Consider the following 19275-nt stretch of genomic DNA (forward strand, 5'->3'; position numbering starts at 1 on the left):
TCCCAAGCCGGTTCTCTTCCAGCTCCAGCCGAAGAAGACGAAGAGGTGAAAAGAAAACTAAAGGAAACCCATCCGGTTCCAAGCCCTCCAGCCGTTCCATGAAGAATCCCAAGAGGCATCCTGCCAGATTCATCCATCAAGGCCGGTTCCTGCCGTTGCACATGGAGAAGCTCAACCGATCCAACCCACAGCGTCTTCCACCGCTCTGTTTCAAGGAAATCTCATCCGGTTCCCACTTGCCATGGGATCTTAAACACTGCCGTTTATCAACCAAGAAGAAGCCATCCTTTCTACGATTCCTTGGAACGTTTATTGCCCATCGATGCATCAATGTATCAACCGGTTATGAGTCCATTTATTTCTTTTTGTCATGTAATTGGTTGCCCTGCCTATAAAGAGGGGTTTATTTCGTTGTGTAAGGAGATGAAAAATCAATGAATAGAGGAAAAGCTGTTTGATGAATTGCTTGAAAGAGCTTGGTGTCCTATTCCAAGAACCTACCTTCCTTCCTTCTCTAAAATCCTTCTCTTCTAAGTGAACGCGGCGTCCCCTGACTTCCGCAACTTCCTCTAGCGCAGGCGGCGCTCATCATCCGGCTCCCCGCTCTCTCTTCCGGACTCCTTCCCGATCCGACGAATCATCGTCCGGATTATTTATCCTTTGAATAGATTATTGTGTTTTGTTTCCCAAACATCCTGCTACCTCAATTAACCCGGGACTTCTGTTTCAGATCTTGTCGGTTTCCTCCATCCGTCTCAACGAAGGACGACCCGTCAGCGAATCAGGACCCTGGACTTGCCTCCCTCTTCCAGGACTTTTCTCGAGCATTGTGTCCGTGTGATCCTTCCACTATAATTCTGAGTAAGTCGTTATTGGGTTCAGTTAAGTTCCCAAATTTTTATGCTTAACAGCAGGAAACTAAAAGTAGAACAACGTGCCCTAATTATGTGTTGATTTCCTAATCAACAACGATCCTTCTTCTAAATTTATTAAAGGAACTGATCGATTGTCGGTAGTTTCTTACAGTAAATTCGATTTTAATATAATCATCTGATAGCTGTTAGATTTGAGTTGGCTAATAGTTTATGAATTGGGTTGCTGAAATCTAATTAAAAAAAAAAGAAAGAAATTTTAGATTGCATGCATTGATCCTGTTCCACATCATTTTTGGTATCAGAGCACGGTTTATTAGGGCACCATTTTCATGCATTAGTGTAGAACTTAGAATTACTAGGCACCAGTTTTAATCTTTCCGCATCCTTTTCTGAGTATAGTTTATTTGGGACATCAACATTAAGATTAAAAGTTTTTAGCTAGTTTGCTTGATCAACTATTCAAATGCAATTTAATGACATGACATAAAATGATAAAAATTTTCTTGATTGTTGCATATAAGCATTTGCATAAAATAATCTAAGGGCTGAACCCATTAACAAGATAAGGTCGGGATTTCATCACTCGTCCTTAGCCCAAAAATCATCTCAGTGCATAAATATCCTAAGCCTAATTAAAATCAACTAGACGTTGGCCCCTAAGGATAATCGAGCTCAATAGGACGAAGACCACTGAAAGTTGCACCAATTTCGCTCTATGATCCCGGTCGATGTCTAGGCAAGCTTTCTCTCTTTAAGTGATTAAAGGGAGACAGTTTCTGTTCGAGAAAAGTGGGTTTTAAGTGGGACCTTTGCTACATGCAACGTGACCCCTCCACTTACCTGGGAGCTTACCTGGTCGACTAGGTTATTAGATCGGATTGGAGGCTTAAGTGTACTCTTCAACCCAGTTAGGAGCTGTCTAGAATTTTTAGGAAAACCTTAGAAATTGTTGGGTGATGCATGTTTTTGTTTTACTGTATTAGGGTATTTGTGTAAAAAAAAAACAAAAAAAAAATTTCAAAGAAAAGCTACCCAAACTGCATGACTACCAGATCCGGAACTAGTTATCAACCAGACGAGCCTGAGTCCAGTCGTGGGATGGACCCTGACATCAGTTCAATCCTTAGAGAAATTAACGAGAAGCTAGGAAGGTTATGTACCCGAGTCGATGCCTTAGAAGAATATCAAGATAGGGGTAGCCCTTCCCTAGCCAATAACCCAAGAGAAAGAATTGATCACCCACTCTTTGATCGGAACCACCAACATGTCAATGACTATCCCAGGAATAGGCAAAACTTTGACAGAAATCACAATCGTCCACTAGATGACTATCCCAGAGAAAGGCCCCATCACAATGAAAGAGGTCGTGATCCTATAAATCAACCTCTTAATGATCACCGTGACATCGATGACCGCATACTTCGAAGTGTCAGGGTTGAGGCACCCAGCTTCGTAGGCCGCATGGATCCTCATGAGTATCTTGACTGGGAGTCAGATATGAATCATTATTTCGAATGGTACGACATGTCTGAAGAGCGAAAAATTCGATTTGCAAAAATGAGGCTTCTCGGTCAAGCCAAATATTATTGGCAGAATGTGGAACGTCTAATTCTACATAGGAGACAGGAACCCATCCGAACCTGGGATGAAATGAAGGATAAACTCAGGGAGAAATACCTTCCCACCTCCTATCAACAACGCCTCCCTGATCAATGGCAGACCTTGACCCAGGGAAACAAATCCGTCACTGACTACATCGCCAAGTTTGATGAGTATCTCATGCGATGTCATGTCAATGAGGATCCCTCTGTCACCTTTTCCCGATTTCGTGCCGGGTTAAGAAATGACATCCAACGAGAGCTTTTCATGCGAGAGGTCTATAGTCTAGAGCAGGCATATCAATTAGCTCAGGATTATGAGAGATTCCAAAGAATGCCAATCACTCGACCCAGTGAACCTAGAAATTCGAGTATACTAGGTCCTAGATCCGAACCACACCAAGTCCCCAGAACTAATCCAAATTCAACTTCAACCACTAGACCTCCATTAGTTGCTCCTCCACCCAGGAAAGAAGACCGAGGCAAAGGCACCCTGAATGAAGGACGTAGGGAGAGTAGCTCAAGGGGTAGATGTTTCAACTGTCATGGAATTGGACATTTTGCAAACCAGTGCCCTTCTCGTGCCCTACATATTGGAGAGATCGAAGAGGAACACCCTGGGGAAACTGTAGAAGACGAAGAAATTCACATAGCTGATCCTGAATTAGCCGAGGGATTCGATGAACCAAATTTCACTGAAGAAACTGAACCTGAAGTTAGGATAAACGTACTAAGATGTACCCTGACACAACCAAAGGAATGTGAAGATTGGCGAAGAACTACAATTTTTCATACCTACATAAACAATAAGAACAAGGTCTGTAAAATTATCATTGATAGTGGAAGTTGCATCAACGCAGTTTCCACTGATACGATTTCCAAGCTTGGGCTAACACCCGTCGACCACCCCAGTCCCTACAAGGTCGCCTGGCTAGACACTTCATCCATACCTGTTAGATACCGTTGCAAGGTACCCATTAAATTTCAATCTTACCAGGAAGAAATTTGGTGCGACGTTCTTCCCATGGACGTCGGCAGCATTATTTTAGGACCACCTTGGTTATTCGATCAAAATGCCACACTTTTTGGTCGAACAAATACTTGCTCATTCATGCACAAAGGCAAGAAAATCACACTATACCCTTCACCACCAAAAAAACCAAAGGATAGTAACCCAATAAAACCAAAAGAGGAAGAACAACCCAAGGGATTACACTTGATCAACGCAAAAGAACTAGAAAGAGACATCAAAGAAAGCCCTTCTGTGTGGGTTTTAGCTGTTAAAGAAGTTAGTCTAAAAGAAACAAGCCCAATTCCAGAAGAAATGACTAGTCTTCTTAAAGAATTTGAGGAAATCGCCCCAGAGGAACTTCCTGATCAACTACCACCTATGAGGAACATACAACACGCAATAGACCTAGTCCCAGGAGCGACCCTACCAAATTCCCCTCACTATCGGCTTAACCCTACCGAACATGCCGAGTTGAAACGTCAAGTCGAAGAACTCCTAAGAAAAGGATTCATTAGGGAAAGTTTAAGCCCATGTGCCGTACCTGCCCTTTTAACTCCTAAAAAAGATGGAACTTGGAGAATGTGTATTGATAGTCGGGCAATTAACAAGATCACAATACGATATCGATTCCCGATTCCCCGACTAGACGACATGCTAGATATGATCTCTGGATCGAATATATTTTCTAAAATTGATCTTAAAAGTGGCTACCATCAGGTTAGAATCAGACCAGGAGACGAGTGGAAGACCGCATTTAAAACAAAGGATGGACTATATGAGTGGTTAGTAATGCCATTCGGTCTGTCAAATGCTCCCAGCACTTTCATGAGACTAATGACTCAAGTACTACGACCTTTCATGGGAACATTTGTTGTTGTCTACTTTGACGACATCCTCATTTACAGTAAAACAAAGGAGGAACATCTAGACCACCTTCGGCAAGTTTTCCAGACGCTTAGATCCGAAAGCCTATTTATCAACCTTAAGAAATGTGAGTTTATGACTACACGTGTTACATTCTTAGGATTTGTTGTGACTCCAGATGGACTATCTGTGGATCCTGAAAAGGTGAGTGCAATCAAGAATTGGCCCGCACCCCAGAATGTGCATGAAGTAAGAAGTTTTCATGGGTTAGCCACCTTTTACCGTAGATTTATTAAGGGATTCAGCACAATCATGGCACCAATTACAGATTGTATTCGTAAGGGAGCCTTTGAGTGGACTAAGGCTAGTAATCGCGCTTTTGAGGAGATAAAAACTTTAATGACCAGTGCACCTGTGTTACGACTTCCTGATTTTTCTAAAGTCTTTGAAGTCGCATGTGACGCATCAGGTGTAGGAATTGGTGGAGTCCTAAGTCAAGACAAACACCCTGTGGCCTATTTTAGTGAAAAACTAAATGAAACCAGGCGCAAATACTCCACCTACGATAAGGAATTTTATGCCATAATTCAAACTCTTAAATTCTGGAGGCACTACTTACTACCACACGAATTCATTTTATATTCAGACCATGAAGCCCTCAGATTCCTTAGTTCACAAAAGAAATTAAATCCTAGACATGGCAAATGGGTTGAATTTTTACAATCATACACTTTTGTATTAAAACATCGTTCCGGTGTAGATAATCGAGCTGCTGACGCATTATCTCGAAAGGCAAACCTGTTGTCAATAGTCAGTATTCAAGTCACTGGATTTGAGAAATTAAAAGAAGAATATGATAACTGTCCTGATTTTGGAAAAATCATGTCTACACTCCAACAAGGAACTTCGAAAGAGATAGATAAGTATTCCCTTCAAGAGGGGTACCTTTTTCTGAATAATAAATTATGTGTCCCGCATACGTCTGTTCGAGATTTTTTAATTTGGGAATTACACGCTGGGGGATTGTCTGGTCATTTTGGGAAGGCCAAAACTATTGAAGCCGTAGAGCGTCAATTCTACTGGCCCAGTTTGAAGCGCGACGTTGCCAAAATTGTGGCTCAGTGTCGAATCTGTGCTGTTGCCAAACAGCAAAGACAGAATACGGGATTATACACTCCACTTCCAATACCTGAATATCCATGGAAAGATGTCAGTATGGATTTTATTCTAGGATTACCACGGACTGCCAAAGGACATGACTCCATCTTTGTGGTTGTAGACAGATTTTCGAAAATGGCTCATTTTCTGCCCTGTTCCAAAACCTTCGATGCCTCTCAAGTTGCCCGGATATATTTCAACGAAATCGTTCGTCTACATGGGTTACCCGAATCCATTGTATCAGACCGAGATGTCAAGTTTGTCAGTTATTTCTGGAAAACTTTATGGCATCTAATGGGGACAAAGTTAAAATTTTCATCTGCATATCATCCTCAGACTGACGGTCAAACCGAAGTCGTAAATAGAAGTTTGGGTAATTTACTTTAGTGTTTAGTAGGTGAAAATATGAAAACTTGGGATCTTTTACTACCTCGAGCCGAATTCGCATATAATAGTTCCGTCAATAGAACCATTGGCATGAGTCCATTTGAGGTTGTTTACGGTCAGCACCCTAGAAAACCTGTTGATCTCATTCCATTACCCATGCATTCCAGGACATCTGAGTCAGCTGAGTCATTTGCACAACATATTAGGGATCTGCATAAAGATATTATAAAAAAATTAAATATCAGCAATCAAATTTATAAACAATTAGCAGATTCACATCGCCGGACATCTGATTTAGCTGAAGGTGATTATGTTATGATACGAATTAGACCAGAACGATTTCCTTCTGGAACTGTTAAGAAATTGCATGCACGAGGAGCAGGTCCTTTTAAAATTTTAAAGAAGATCGGATCAAATGCATTTGTGGTAGATTTACCACCAGATTTTGGCATTAGTTCTACCTTTAATATCTCTGATTTGGTTAAGTATAAAAAGCCAATAACGATACCCAGTGAGCCATTTGAGCCTAATCCCTCCTTTGAGAGCGAACCCTTACCTGAGTGTCCACGACCAAAGTTTTCCAAGAAACACGATCGCATTGAGAAGATCCTGGACGAGCAGATTATTTCTACTAGGAGGAAAGGCTACCAGAGATACCTAGTTCGTTGGCACGGTCGGCCAGAGTCTGATGACACATGGATAACCCGAGAGGAACTGCAGCAGATTGATCCAGACATCCTTGAGCACTATCAGAGCCAGAAACAACTTCCTTCAACGGAGTTGAATTTTCTCCAGTCCGGGAGAATTGGTGGGGACACCAATGAGCCGGCATCACTTTGGCTTGACTGCTAGTCCACATTTCTTGTGTCGTCCAGTTTTTATTTTTTTTATTTCTCTAGATATTTATTTAAGTCAAGTTCGTGTCAGGTCCAATCCAATTCAAGTCCAGTTCAAGTAATATTGAGTCAAGTCAATGTCGGTCCAGCCTAAATAGTATTGAGTCCATGTCATAATAAAGTCCACATTCAAAATAAACCAGCCCAAAGAACTACCAGCCGGTTCACTCATCAAGACCGGTTCTTCAAAAAAAAAAAAAACCCATCAGCTCCCCTGTTTTTGTTCCAAAGCACCGTACTCATCTTCCATGCGCAGCCGGTTCAAAGGAGGTTTCTTCCCAACCGAATGAAGCTTCAAGTCTTCTCCCCAGGTGGTTCTTCCCAACACTTCACAGCACCGATTCCTCCCCTCAGCCGGCTCTTTCCAGCCACGTCTTCATAGAAGCCTCAGCCGATGGATTTTCAGAAGCCAGCCGGCCACGCCTTCCCCAACCCAACGAAGCAAGGCTCCATCGCACATCCCAGCCGACGAGTCATCTTCCTCCCAGCCGACGAGTCATCTTCCTCCAGCCGTTCCATGAAGAATCCCAAGCCATCACCGACGGGTCATCTTCTTCCCAAGCCGGTTCCTCTTCCCAAGCCGGTTCTCTTCCAGCTCCAGCCGAAGAAGACGAAGAGGTGAAAAGAAAACTGAAGGAAACCCATCCGGTTCCAAGCCCTCCAGCCGTTCCATGAAGAATCCCAAGAGGCATCCTGCCAGATTCATCCATCAAGGCCGGTTCCTCCCGTTGCACATGGAGAAGCTCAACCGATCCAACCCACAGCGTCTTCCACCGCTCTATTTCAAGGAAATCTCATCCGGTTCCCACTTGCCATGGGATCTTAAACACTGCCGTTTATCAACCAAGAAGAAGCCATCCTTTCTACGATTCCTTGGAACGTTTATTGCCCATCGATGCATCAATGTATCAACCGGTTATGAGTCCATTTATTTCTTTTTGTCATGTAATTGGTTGCCCTGCCTATAAAGAGGGGTTTATTTCGTTGTGTAAGGAGATGAAAAATCAATGAATAGAGGAAAAGCTGTTTGATGAATTGCTTGAAAGAGCTTGGTGTCCTATTCCAAGAACCTACCTTCCTTCCTTCTCTAAAATCCTTCTCTTCTAAGTGAACGCGGCGTCCCCTGACTTCCGCAACTTCCTCTAGCGCAGGCGGCGCTCATCATCCGGCTCCCCGCTCTCTCTTCCGGACTCCTTCCCGATCCGACGAATCATCGTCCGGATTATTTATCCTTTGAATAGATTATTGTGTTTTGTTTCCCAAACATCCTGCTACCTCAATTAACCCGGGACTTCTGTTTCAGATCTTGTCGGTTTCCTCCATCCGTCTCAACGAAGGACGACCCGTCAGCGAATCAGGACCCTGGACTTGCCTCCCTCTTCCAGGACTTTTCTCGAGCATCGTGTCCGTGTGATCCTTCCACTATAATTCTGAGTAAGTCGTTATTGGGTTCAGTTAAGTTCCCAAATTTTTATGCTTAACAGCAGGAAACTAAAAGTAGAACAACGTGCCCTAATTATGTGTTGATTTCCTAATCAACAACGATCCTTCTTCTAAATTTATTAAAGGAACTGATCGATTGTCGGTAGTTTCTTACAGTAAATTCGATTTTAATATAATCATCTGATAGCTGTTAGATTTGAGTTGGCTAATAGTTTATGAATTGGGTTGCTGAAATCTAATTAAAAAAAAAAAAGAAAGAAATTTTAGATTGCATGCATTGATCCTGTTCCACATCAAGAAGTCGGGAGAAGAGAAGAGGAGGAGAAGAAAAAGAAAGAAGAAAGTAGGAGAAGAAGTTTCGGGAAGGAAAAAGAAGAAGAGAAGAAAAGAAAAAGAAGAAGAGAAGGAAAAGAAAAAGAAAAGAAAACAAAGAAAAGGAAAATAAAAGAAGAGAAGGGAAAGAAAAAAGAAAAGAAAAGAAAGAAAAAGAAAAGAAAAGAAAAGAAAAAGAAAAAGGTGGGCATGCTATTTTAATGAAAAAATTATATGGACCATAGTTGCACCTAAATGTGAAATTAGGTTATTGGATTGAAGGCCCAATAATCCAATCTAAAACCAGAAAACCCTTAGTGTGGAAGAAAGGACCTTAATGGGCCACGGCCCGAATAATTAAAATAGGCCTGTAATCAGATTGGGCTCGGTCTGAGCCAAGTAGCTGTGAACTCAAAACTATTGGGCCTGAAGCCCAATAGTCCCACATCGGAAAGACTCGTTATAGAGCCTGGGCATATGAAACGGGTGTCGCAAAAACCTGCAGACGCATTTTGGATAGAAAACAAAACCGAAGAGGGGTCTGAGGGCGCGTTGCGCGCGTGCAGGCTCCAGAACCGGACAATAGCTGGTAGGGGAGCCCCGTGTTCCTCCCTCATGTGGCCCTCACGTGGGCACTGGGTGCCGCACGTGCCCCGCGGAGGCGTGGATGCGACATTTGGTATCAGAGCCAAGGACTTTTGTCCGATGGTGGAAAGGGCGTGAAGCTCAATAGTCCCACATCAGAAAGACTCATTCTAGAGCCTAGGCGTATGAGGCGGATGTCGCCAAATCCTACGGACGCATTTTGGGTGGAAAACAAAACTGGGGAGGGGTCTGAGCGGTGCGTGCGGTGCGCGTGCGGGCTCCGGAATCGAACAATATCTGGCAGGAGAGCCCTGTATTCCCCTCTCATGTGGCCTCCACGTGGGCACTGAGTGCCGCACGTGCCCTGCGGAGGCATGAGCGTGACATTGGTAACCATGCTTACCTTGTCCTAGGGGTTGATCAATCGGGACCACTCGCAAAATGAAGCATAGGTCATGAAGATCATGATCAATAGCGGAGTGAGATAGTCAATCAACTTGTGGAGCTAATTTGTGGTTGAGTTCCTTCATGCATGCAGAGTGTCGCTACCAGAGGAAGCAATCTGCTTCTAAGTCTTGGATTTTGGATTTATGACGACTTTGTGAAGGTCATGCTTGTCTCATGCGTGATATTGATATATGGTTGGAAGAACTTCCCTGTGATATTGTAACAACCCAGGATCTCACCCAAAATGGCTAGCCGAAAAGTATTATTTGGATTCCTTGATCCTGTATAAGTACCCAAGATCTACCCAGCGAATAACCGATGTGGGACTAAACACATGCCCGCACAGGTCCTCACATACTCCCCCGTTCAAGCTCTGACGTCCTCGTCGGGCTAAGGGTTCAAATCTATTCAAATCTAATCACAAACACCACGATCGGTCCGTGGTCAACCCCAATGGATTCGTGCTGCAGTGTCTCCTAGTCCACATAAGTTATGGGCCGGGTCCGCTCTGATATCATTTGTAACAACCTAGGACCTCACCCAAAATGGCTAGCCGGAAGGTATTGTTTGGGTTCCTTGATCCTGTATAAGTACCCAATATCTACCCAGTGAATAACCGATGTGGGACTAAACACACGCCCGCACGGGTCCTCACAGATGTATGCCTGATATTGATTTTGGGGTCAGATTGATTGAGGTTTCCCACCAGAGTAATAAGGGTGGTCAGTTTTCTTTCCTTTCTGCATGTATGTTCCACAAAGTAAAAACAGAAACCATGCAGGCTTATTAATATGATTATACTTTTTTAATTTCATGTCTACTTTGCTAATGACTTGGTTGCCTGCCTTCTTTGCACCACTCAATTCAATCCCATATATATGATCTCTACAATCCAGTCTCTGTTGCAGAGACACCTTGAAATTTGCAAGGATGGCCTTGTTGCCTGCATCACTGCATGAGACCAATCTAATTCCCATTATAGCTTTTTCCTACTTCTTTTAAGTCCAGTCATGCGACAGTTAGCATGCATTTATAATGTATAGTAAAATAAATATAAATTTTTATCACTAAAACTAACTTAATGATGAACCCAACAGCAGGAGACTCAAAAACAAAAAGGCCGATTCAGATCCTTAGAAGCCTTGCGGACTTCCAGTTTAGGCAGAGTTCCTGTTCATGTACTGTTCTATGTTCTAACAGTGAGGTGGGGTCTTGAGAGCATCCACAACATGATCAAGGATGCTAATCATCTCAATAATATTCACATCTGATAACCCCAAATTCTGGCAATAACTCCGTATACACAATCTGGGATGCTGATAATCGTGTCCGCATATTGCTCTCTCACAGCAAAATTTGTTTATGCTCTCTTACAATATTAGTTCCTTTCTGTCGACCACCCTTTCCAGATGGAGTTTCTCGGTTTTATTTCATTGATTCTTCTCTATAAGCTAATCAGTGCCAATGCAGCTTAACATATCTACGCAAGATTGACAGGAAGCATTAAAACATGAGTGTTACATGACGATAAGGTTCTGCCTAGACAGATGAATTTTCTATTCATACTGGGATTGACAATTGCATGTAGAAAATCATCAGTATTGATGGCTAGCTAGCTACTTGCTAATGTAAGGGAAAATGAACAGCTAAATTTTCTATTGAAAAGAAAAAGAGAAAATTGATTAAAAGAAGTTTTTTTTGTCACGCCCCGAGCTCGGAGCGCGGCAGACGCCGCACGCCCACACAGCGGGCCGCACAGGCGTGCAAGGCATTGGAACATAATAGAGCAAATACAGATGTTCAAAACTTATTTAAGGGTTAATCATAGATGCTTAAAATTGACATAAATAATTAAAGTCATTCAAAAGCAGTCTTACAAAATTCCAAAATAACATTTGCTAACATAATTCAAATGTCCAAACTAATCTAACTAAAATGCTAATATCTGAAGAAATCATCGAAAAATCTAACACACTCCCCAATCCCGTGCGATCAAGCCTCTGAATCTGAAAAACAGAGAAAATAAAATAATGAGCTACACTAGCCCAGTAAGCAACAAAATACCCCAAAGTGGGGTCAGAGCATATCATATCAAAATACAGAATAATGTTTAGAATAAATCATAAATAACATCGTTTTACTGTTTTCAAAACTTATTATCATTTTTCTAAAAACTCTGATACCAGAATCTCAGCATAATAGGCTACAGCCACGTAACTCAGTGGCATAGGTTGTACAGAGTGCCAGAAAATACTATTGTTAGTCACCGGTGGCAATGGTATCCAGAAACCACTATTCTAATCATCGGTGGCACGGTGTCGAAACCGGTTCCTCACAGATTACAAGTCGACAGGTCCAACGTATAATCTCTATTAGCGGGGCCAGAATAGAACAGAACAGATCATAGCCATGTTGAGAATGCATATATATAAAAATAGATTTCATAATTGTCGAGTCATATTTCACGAATTTCAGAGCATATAACATGATTTTCGAATAAAATTTAACATGCCTGACCCATTTTACTGAATACAAAACATATGTCAAAACTTAATCAGTTTATCAAATAATATAGACATCACACTTGAAGTATTAAGTTACTTACCTCTTCTCGCTTAATCCCTACTTTAGGTAGGCGGATCAGGTTCACCTGTTAACATTTAATTATTTTTTTTATAAATTTTAGAGCTAAGCAAAACCAAAAGTAATACTATTGGATACGGCCCAACAGGCCCCAGAGTTGGCCCATAATGGGCATGGCCCGATAGGGCCCACATCGGACACGGCCCAATGGGCCCGCATAGACTCGGCGCAATAGGGCCCCCAAGGTTGGCCTCTAATTCATTTATAAGATTCATTTCGGGGACCAATATCTAATTACAGAGTACTATTCCGTAATAAAACTTGAGAAAAAGGACCAAATAAATATATTTGAGGACCTTTATGTAATAAATCTTTCTTTTAGGAATCAAACATAAATTACAAAAGACCCTTTTGTGAAATAATATAATGTCAAGGGCTTAACTGTAAAATTTCATTTATTGGCCAAACAGGTTCGGGTTTCGAATTTTGGGTTCCGGATTCTAGGTTTCGGGTTTTGGATTTCGGATTTCGAGTTTGGGTTCGGGTTCGGGTTCGGGTTCGGATTCGAACTGGGCCCAAGCTTGCCCAGCTCGGCCCATGGTGGGCTTTCTTCCTCTCCAAATCCCTCCTATGAACAGGAGAAGAAAGGAACCGGCAGGAGGAGGAAGGGTCGGCTGGATGGCCGGCCTAGGTGGCCAGGGGTCGTCGCCCGGTCGACGGCCAGCTGGGCGCAGTGGCGGCCGGCGGCTACTGCGGCGACCAGCGTTGAAGGGAAACCGAGTGATCTCAATTAGGGCCAAAGCAAAGGGAGGAAAATAGCATGGTTAAGGTTCAGATCGAAGAGCGGAGGTAGCATACTGGCGGTGGCAGAGGCGGTGGGAGGAAGATTTTGGCCGTGGTTGCTTGATCTGGTGGTCGAGCAGCGGCGGCGGCGGTGCTTTCCGGAGAGGAAGAAGATCTCAAAACAGGGGAGGCTCAAGTGGTGATGGTGGTTGGCCGAGGCGGCTCGCCGGCCACTTGGGAAGCGGGAGCAGAGGAAGGAGAGGGAGAGGAGAGGGAGGAGAGGAAGAAGAGGGAGCTCGACGGTGATCTGGAGGAGGGGGAAAGGCTTTATAGCCCTAGGGCAACGGCTCTCCGCCGCGTGAATCGCGGCGGTCGAGCGAAATCCGTGGCCGGATTGGCCGCGGATTAGCTTGAGGCGGGGGGTGCCGTGGGAGGCCTGCGACGCCCTCGCCCCGATCGCCCCCGGAGGAGCCGGAAAGGATCGCGTTCGCGATTCTCTATTCCGGCTCTTCCCAAAAAGAACGGGGCTGAATTCGGCTGGGGTTGCCGACCTCAGCCGGTATCTCACACTTTGCATGCTTATTATCAGCTTTTTATTAATTATTATATTGTTTAATTTATCTAGCTAAAATGATCATTACTTACAGAACTATCTAGCTTATTATACGATTTCGTTTTTTTTACAGACTCGGAGAATTAGTTTGATCCGAGATTTGCTATGAGAGAGCGACTAAAGACAGAATTTTGACATCTTTTTTTAGATTAGGTTTTGTTAGAGTTAATGCAAGATTTTAAAATATTATTGGCTTTGTAAAAGCTTTAATTTTTGATTTAGTTATTTAAATTAAATTTGAATGCTAATTATTTAAATTTATTCGTTCTACCGCTTATTTATAATATCGTATTGAGATGCTTTGTATGTTTGTGGAAAGAGTTTTCTATGAGTATACAGCAGTCGTCGCAACTCCAGGTCAGAGGCGTACCGAGAATAGTATCCCATGCCATCTGCTACCGCTTGTCTTTCAATCTATTCCTCCATGTATACTAGAAATCTTCGATGGATGCCGGCAGAGGGGGTGTCCAAACCCTGCAAATAACCTGTTGCATGCCAAACCATTGTTGTAAAGATGCATTCGAGGAAAATGTGGTCAACTGTCTCATCTTCTTAACCCAGAGCGGGCAATTTTGTGGAGCCTTCCATTTCCTCTTCCTCAGGTTCACTGCTGTGAGTATTCTGTTCTTGAAGAGTAACCAATTAAAAATTATCACTTTTTCTGGGAGCGGTAGTTTCCAGTTTGTGGTTCCGAACACCGACCACATTCCCCCACGACTAGGGAACTTGTAGCAGTGTTGAACCGAAAACATTCTGTTGTGGTTCCATTTCCATACTACTGAATCATCCTCAGAAGAGATTGACAGCGAGTCCAGGATGTTCTGTAATCCTTCAACTCTGAGTCGTCTTTTGAGTAAGTGGTTTCCAGTTGCTTCTATTTGCCTCGCCCCCCACCCCCCCCAACCCCGAGAATGCTTGGAGAAATAGCAAGCAAGATGGAAGACTAATTTCAGGGGATCATCATTGGTCCATAGATCATGCCAGAAAGCGACCTGATCGCGATTTCCGAAAGTGAAACGGACGCTTAAGAAAAACCACTCCCGGGTCTTCATGACACCTTTCATGTAGGGCGATGGAAACCTCAATGGTCGATTGCTTGGTTGGCATGGTGGTGTTCTTGCAACATGAATTCTATGTATTAGTTTCCTCCATGGTCTATTGGGTTCTCCAAAGTACCTCCACCACCACCTAGTGAGAGAACATCCGTTTAGAATCCAGATGTTGATGATTCCTGTTGCTGGAAATTGGACCCGGGGGCAATCTTCGGTCGAGGAGAGGGAGCGGGAGGTGGTTACTCACGGCGGGGCGGTGGTCCGTCGACGGGCGGCGTCCTCCGTCTGGGGCGATCGGCGAGAAGGAGCGGCTGATTCCCGCGGCTGGGCGACGATCCGACAGTGGGCGGCGTCCTCCGTCTGGGTGCCTGCACACGAGCCGGTGGCCGGGTCTTCCGGCGCCGGCCCTCCGACGCTCAAGTCAGGGAGGGGGCAAATCGTGTAGAGTAGAGGTAAACAGTGCCCGTCCCCAGTATCGATTTTCCAACCCCCTTTTATAGACTGGGGGTCGGTTTACCTGCGATGTAACGGGGCGAAGCCGTAGTACGGCTCGGCATGTCGTTCAGGTCGGCGCTTGGTCAGGCGAATAATTGCACTGATGTCGGCGATGAGGGCGTTGTACAACCCGAACTAGCACGCTACCAGGCGAATTTATTGCATCAGTGTCGGAGGTATGGCCGAGATCAGAGACTTATCACAGTTGACTAGACCCTGCTGGGCTTATTTGCCGTGGAGAGCTGGGAGTCCGTAGATGACAGGAGTCACGTGCATTAATTGTTGAGTGAGCCGGAGATCCACATTTATTGTGGAGTAAGCCGGAGATCCGCATTTATTGTGGAGTAAGCCGGAGATCCGCATTCATTGTGGAGTAAGCCGGAGATCCGCATTCATTGTGGAGTAAGCCGGAGATCCATATTTATTGTGGAGTAAGCTGGAGATCCATATTTATTGTGGAGTGTGCCGGAGGATCACAGCGGTCATGCGCCATAAATGCCGGAGGGGCGTCATAGTACGGTCTCTGGCCGGACCTCGGAGACGTATAGCCGTAGTAGGTGGCTGACAAAAGTAGGCCTCGGGCATTGGGGTTTCTCTTAGGTCGGAGATTCCGAGTTCGGGTGCCGACTTCGGCCTTCCAGGGTCGACGATTGTGCGGCTTCTTTGGGGCATTCGTGTCATTTGGGGGAAAAACCTTATTCCCCCAACACTACCCCCCGACTTCCGAGTTCGAGCGGCTTGTGGGCTCGGACGTAGGAAGTAAAGTCCATCGTTAAAGTTGGGGGGCGAACTTCGTCCGCACCCTCATGTTTCTTGGTATTTTCGTGGCAGGATCTGCGCCCTTGGGCGTTTCGAGGTTACTTTGTTCGGCGAATTAATGATGGGGTCCATATCCCTACGTCTTTCGAGGCGACTATAGCGGGGGCGGTGTCTCTTGGATTACCGAGGTTGGTTTGTGAGGCGGACCCAGGATGAGGGTCCTCGGGTTCGACGAGGCGGCGCCTCGGCCCCACAATCGAGAGTTCCCGCTCATCAATGAGCGTGCCATTTTGGGTTTCAAAACGGACACGCGGCATGACCAGGGGTCGGACGCTTCCGATTTCGTGTTACCGGGTCATAATTTCGGGGGAGTGGAGGCCACACCGGGGCTCCACGTGTCCCAGATTTTATTAAACGAGGGGAGCGGGGGTGCCGTCCGCTCATTCTTCGAGGCGATGGGATTCTGTGGACCCATAATGAGGTCCCGAGATCCGATGGGACAACACTTTGATTTCGTATTCGATTTATTGATCCGGAGTGGATGCAGAGCCTCGGCCTCAGAGGTCGCCACGTGGCGCAGCCCGATCGGAGGATGGAAACCGACCCCATCGATCCGGGCCGTCAGGGGGGTCTATATAAACCCCACGAGTCTGCCCTAAAGGTCTTGTTTGGCTTCCCCTCATTTTCGTCGTCTTTTTTTTCCCTTGTTTTCTCCCTCAACCGAATTTTGCCGGCGGTGCCCGGAGCAATTTCTGGCAATGTCCAGTAGGTTTTCTTCCTGTTTTCACTAGAGTTTCCTCTTTTCTTCTCCTTGCCAACTTCCATTTTCTGCTCTTAATTTTTACTCCATTCTTCTGTGAGAATGAGTCTCGGTCCCGAAGAAGTTGGGTCGAATATGTCAGAGGAGGAACTGGAGACAATCCGCTCCCGTTTCTTCTTCCAGTCCGGGTTTCGTCTTGAAACCGCAGGGCCGGGGGACAGGGTGACGCAGCCGCCCCCAGGTCGGATCGCGGTTTACCGCGAGACACTCTGGGCGGGCCTGCGTTTTCCCACCCATGAGTTCGTGAGCAGCTTGCTGGCCGAGTACCAGCTCGTCCCGGCGCAGTTGGCTCCGAACTCATGGAGGACCATAATCGGGTTTTTGTCCCTGTGCCTCGGGCACGGGATCCCGATCACGGTAGGCCTTTTCCGCCGGTGTTTTCTGTTAAAGAAGAACCCGGCGGACGCAGGGTGGCTATATTTCGCCTTTCGGGGCGGTATGTCACTCTTCCGGGGCGCCCCTTCCTCGATCCACGAGTGGAAGGTGAAGTTTTTCTTCCTGGCGTCCGCGGCGCCTTGGGGGTTTGAGCCGAGGTGGGGACACCCACGGCTGAAGGCCCTCAACAGACTCTCCGAGCCCACGGGGAGGGAGCTGAGGATCCTAGACTCTGTGCGAGCCCTCGGGAGGGGCAATGACCTGACCGAGCTCCTGCGGGAGGACGCCCTGGCGAGCGTGGGTCTGAGCTCGGCGCGCCCTGAGGGTAAGGGCGGCTACGTTATTTTCATTCTTTGTCTTTCGCTTTTACTGCCACTGGCCTGACACTTAACAAAATTTTTGATTTCAGATATTCCCCGCATGCCGACCAGTAACACGTCGCTTTTTTTCCGCCTGAGGAGGCGGGAGGCCGAGGCCGGGGGGGCTAATCCCCAGCCTCGGAGGAGGGCGAGGACAGACGGCGCTTCCTCGTCGGCCGGGACGAGTGGCCCCGAGACGGGGGCCCCTGCGGCCGACCCGAGGCGGGAGCGGGTGGTCAGTGGTGCGAGCCCATCGGCCCCTCCTTGCCCTACCCCCCTTGCCCAGCGGGGGGAATCATCCGTGGCCCGGCCGCAGCAGCCAGGACCCAGGCCTGCCCGAGGCCCCGAGGCGAGCGGCTCCGGGACCTCGGGTCCGATCGTGCCGAGCTCTTCCCGAGCTTTCCGAGAAGAGTCGGTTGAGCCAGACTCTTCCGTTCCTGAGGGGAGCTCGGCCCTTCAGGACGCCGAGGTCGCACGCTCCATGTTGCGGCGTGCAGTGCTCCCAGTGGACCGGGCCGTGTTCCGGGGGATTTCGCTGGAGGAGGTCGCCGGCAGTGCTTACTGCAGCACCGCCCGGGTAAGTTCCCTTCTTAATTTTCCTGAGTTATTAGCGTGCATACGTGCCTTTCAACTCACAATACCCTCGCTTCTTTCTTTTTTTTTTTTTTTCAGCATATTCTCGAGCTCGACACCATGGCGTTCCTCGCCCACGGGTATCGAGAAGAAGTTCGGCAGCTCGGCCAGCAGCTGGAGCCGGCCAAGAAAAGAATCGCCGAGCTAGAAGCGGTGTCGGCCGCGGCCGAGGCTCGGTGGGCGGCCACCAAGGCCGAGCGCCTTGCCGTGGTGGGGGCGCTTGAGGAGGAGAAGGCGGCTCACGCCATGACCAAGGCAACCATGCGCGGCACGGAGGCGCGCTTGGGGGAGGTCCAGGCCAGGGTCGCGGCCCTCGAGTATGAGGAGAGGGCCCTTCGCCTCCGACTCGAGCAACTTGAGGCCCGGGAGAGGAGGGCTCTCGAACGAGCCGAGCACGCCGTGGAGCTCTTCAAAGAGTCGCAAGAGTTCCGCGACATGTTGGAGGAGGAGACGGTCGACGGTTTCCTTCGAGGCTTCGAGAACTTCCGAGAGCAGGTGCGCCTGTACTGCCCTCAGTATGACTTCTCGACGGTCCGTCCGAGGGAGGACCGGGGCTGGGGGTCCGACGTGCGAGCCCTTCCCACCATCCTGACATCCGAGGCGGGAATATATGAGCAAGACCCCGCCGAGCCTTCGACGAGGGTAGCCGAGGCGGACGGTGTCATGGAGGTGGCTCTGGCGGCCGAGACGGACGCTGTCCCGGAGGTGGTGCCCGAAGCTCCTGCTCCCGACCCCGAGCCTGTTCCGGAGGAAGGTCTTGAGGTCATCAATGTGCCGGACGACCCCCCGGATGTGGCTCCCGCCGCTTAGGACTTAGCGTATTTTTCTTTCTTTTTCATTGTATCCGAGGTCGGCCCTTGAGCGGCCGACTTCCAATTTTGTAATTGGCCTTCCGGCCCTTTGTTAATGAAAAAGTATTTTTGCCATTCCGTGTTCATCTTTCCCTCTGTTGTCGTGACCGAGGCCAGGGCCTTAGCGAACAGCCTCGGTGGCCTAGCTTTGCATTTTAATTTCTGGGCTGCTTAACGAAGTTGCCCTTCTTCCCGGGCTACGTCTTAGCCTTCTCGGGTTCCAGTCATCCCGACGAAGAGGAGCTCCGAGTCTTGAGTTTTTTTTTTTTTTTTTTTTAGAAAATTTCTCTAAGTCCTATAGCTCGGATTTGGGAGTCGCGGAGGTCATCGCGTTTAGCCTTTAGGGAAGTCCCAAGGTGTCGAGGTCGGGCCTTA

The 19275-nt window shown here is 46.8% G+C and overlaps 1 protein-coding gene across 1 annotated transcript; it reads left to right on the forward strand.

The window, feature by feature from the left end:
* Positions 1-1973: 1973 nt before the first annotated feature.
* LOC148715269 (uncharacterized) lies at positions 1974-5802 on the forward strand. Its single transcript, XM_088702096.1, has 2 exons — positions 1974-4553; positions 5629-5802. Exons 1-2 carry the CDS (start codon positions 1974-1976, stop codon positions 5800-5802), a joined length of 2754 nt encoding a protein of 917 aa, XP_088558222.1.
* Positions 5803-19275: the final 13473 nt, after the last annotated feature.

Source organism: Phoenix dactylifera, chromosome 1 (genome assembly GCF_051530095.1).
Source record: "Phoenix dactylifera cultivar Ajwa chromosome 1, Ajwa_hap1_PhDact_Kaust_v1.1, whole genome shotgun sequence".
Lineage (NCBI taxonomy): Eukaryota > Viridiplantae > Streptophyta > Magnoliopsida > Arecales > Arecaceae > Phoenix > Phoenix dactylifera.

Excerpts from the sequence above, each read along its gene's own strand:
- LOC148715269 (XM_088702096.1), top strand. The coding sequence starts at position 1,974 with ATGGACCCTGACATCAGTTCAATCCTTAGAGAAATTAACGAGAAGCTA. Across the intron at positions 4,554-5,628 it reads TATCTGTGGATCCTGAAAAG|ACAGATTTTCGAAAATGGCT; the intron begins GTGAGTGCAATC and ends TTGTGGTTGTAG.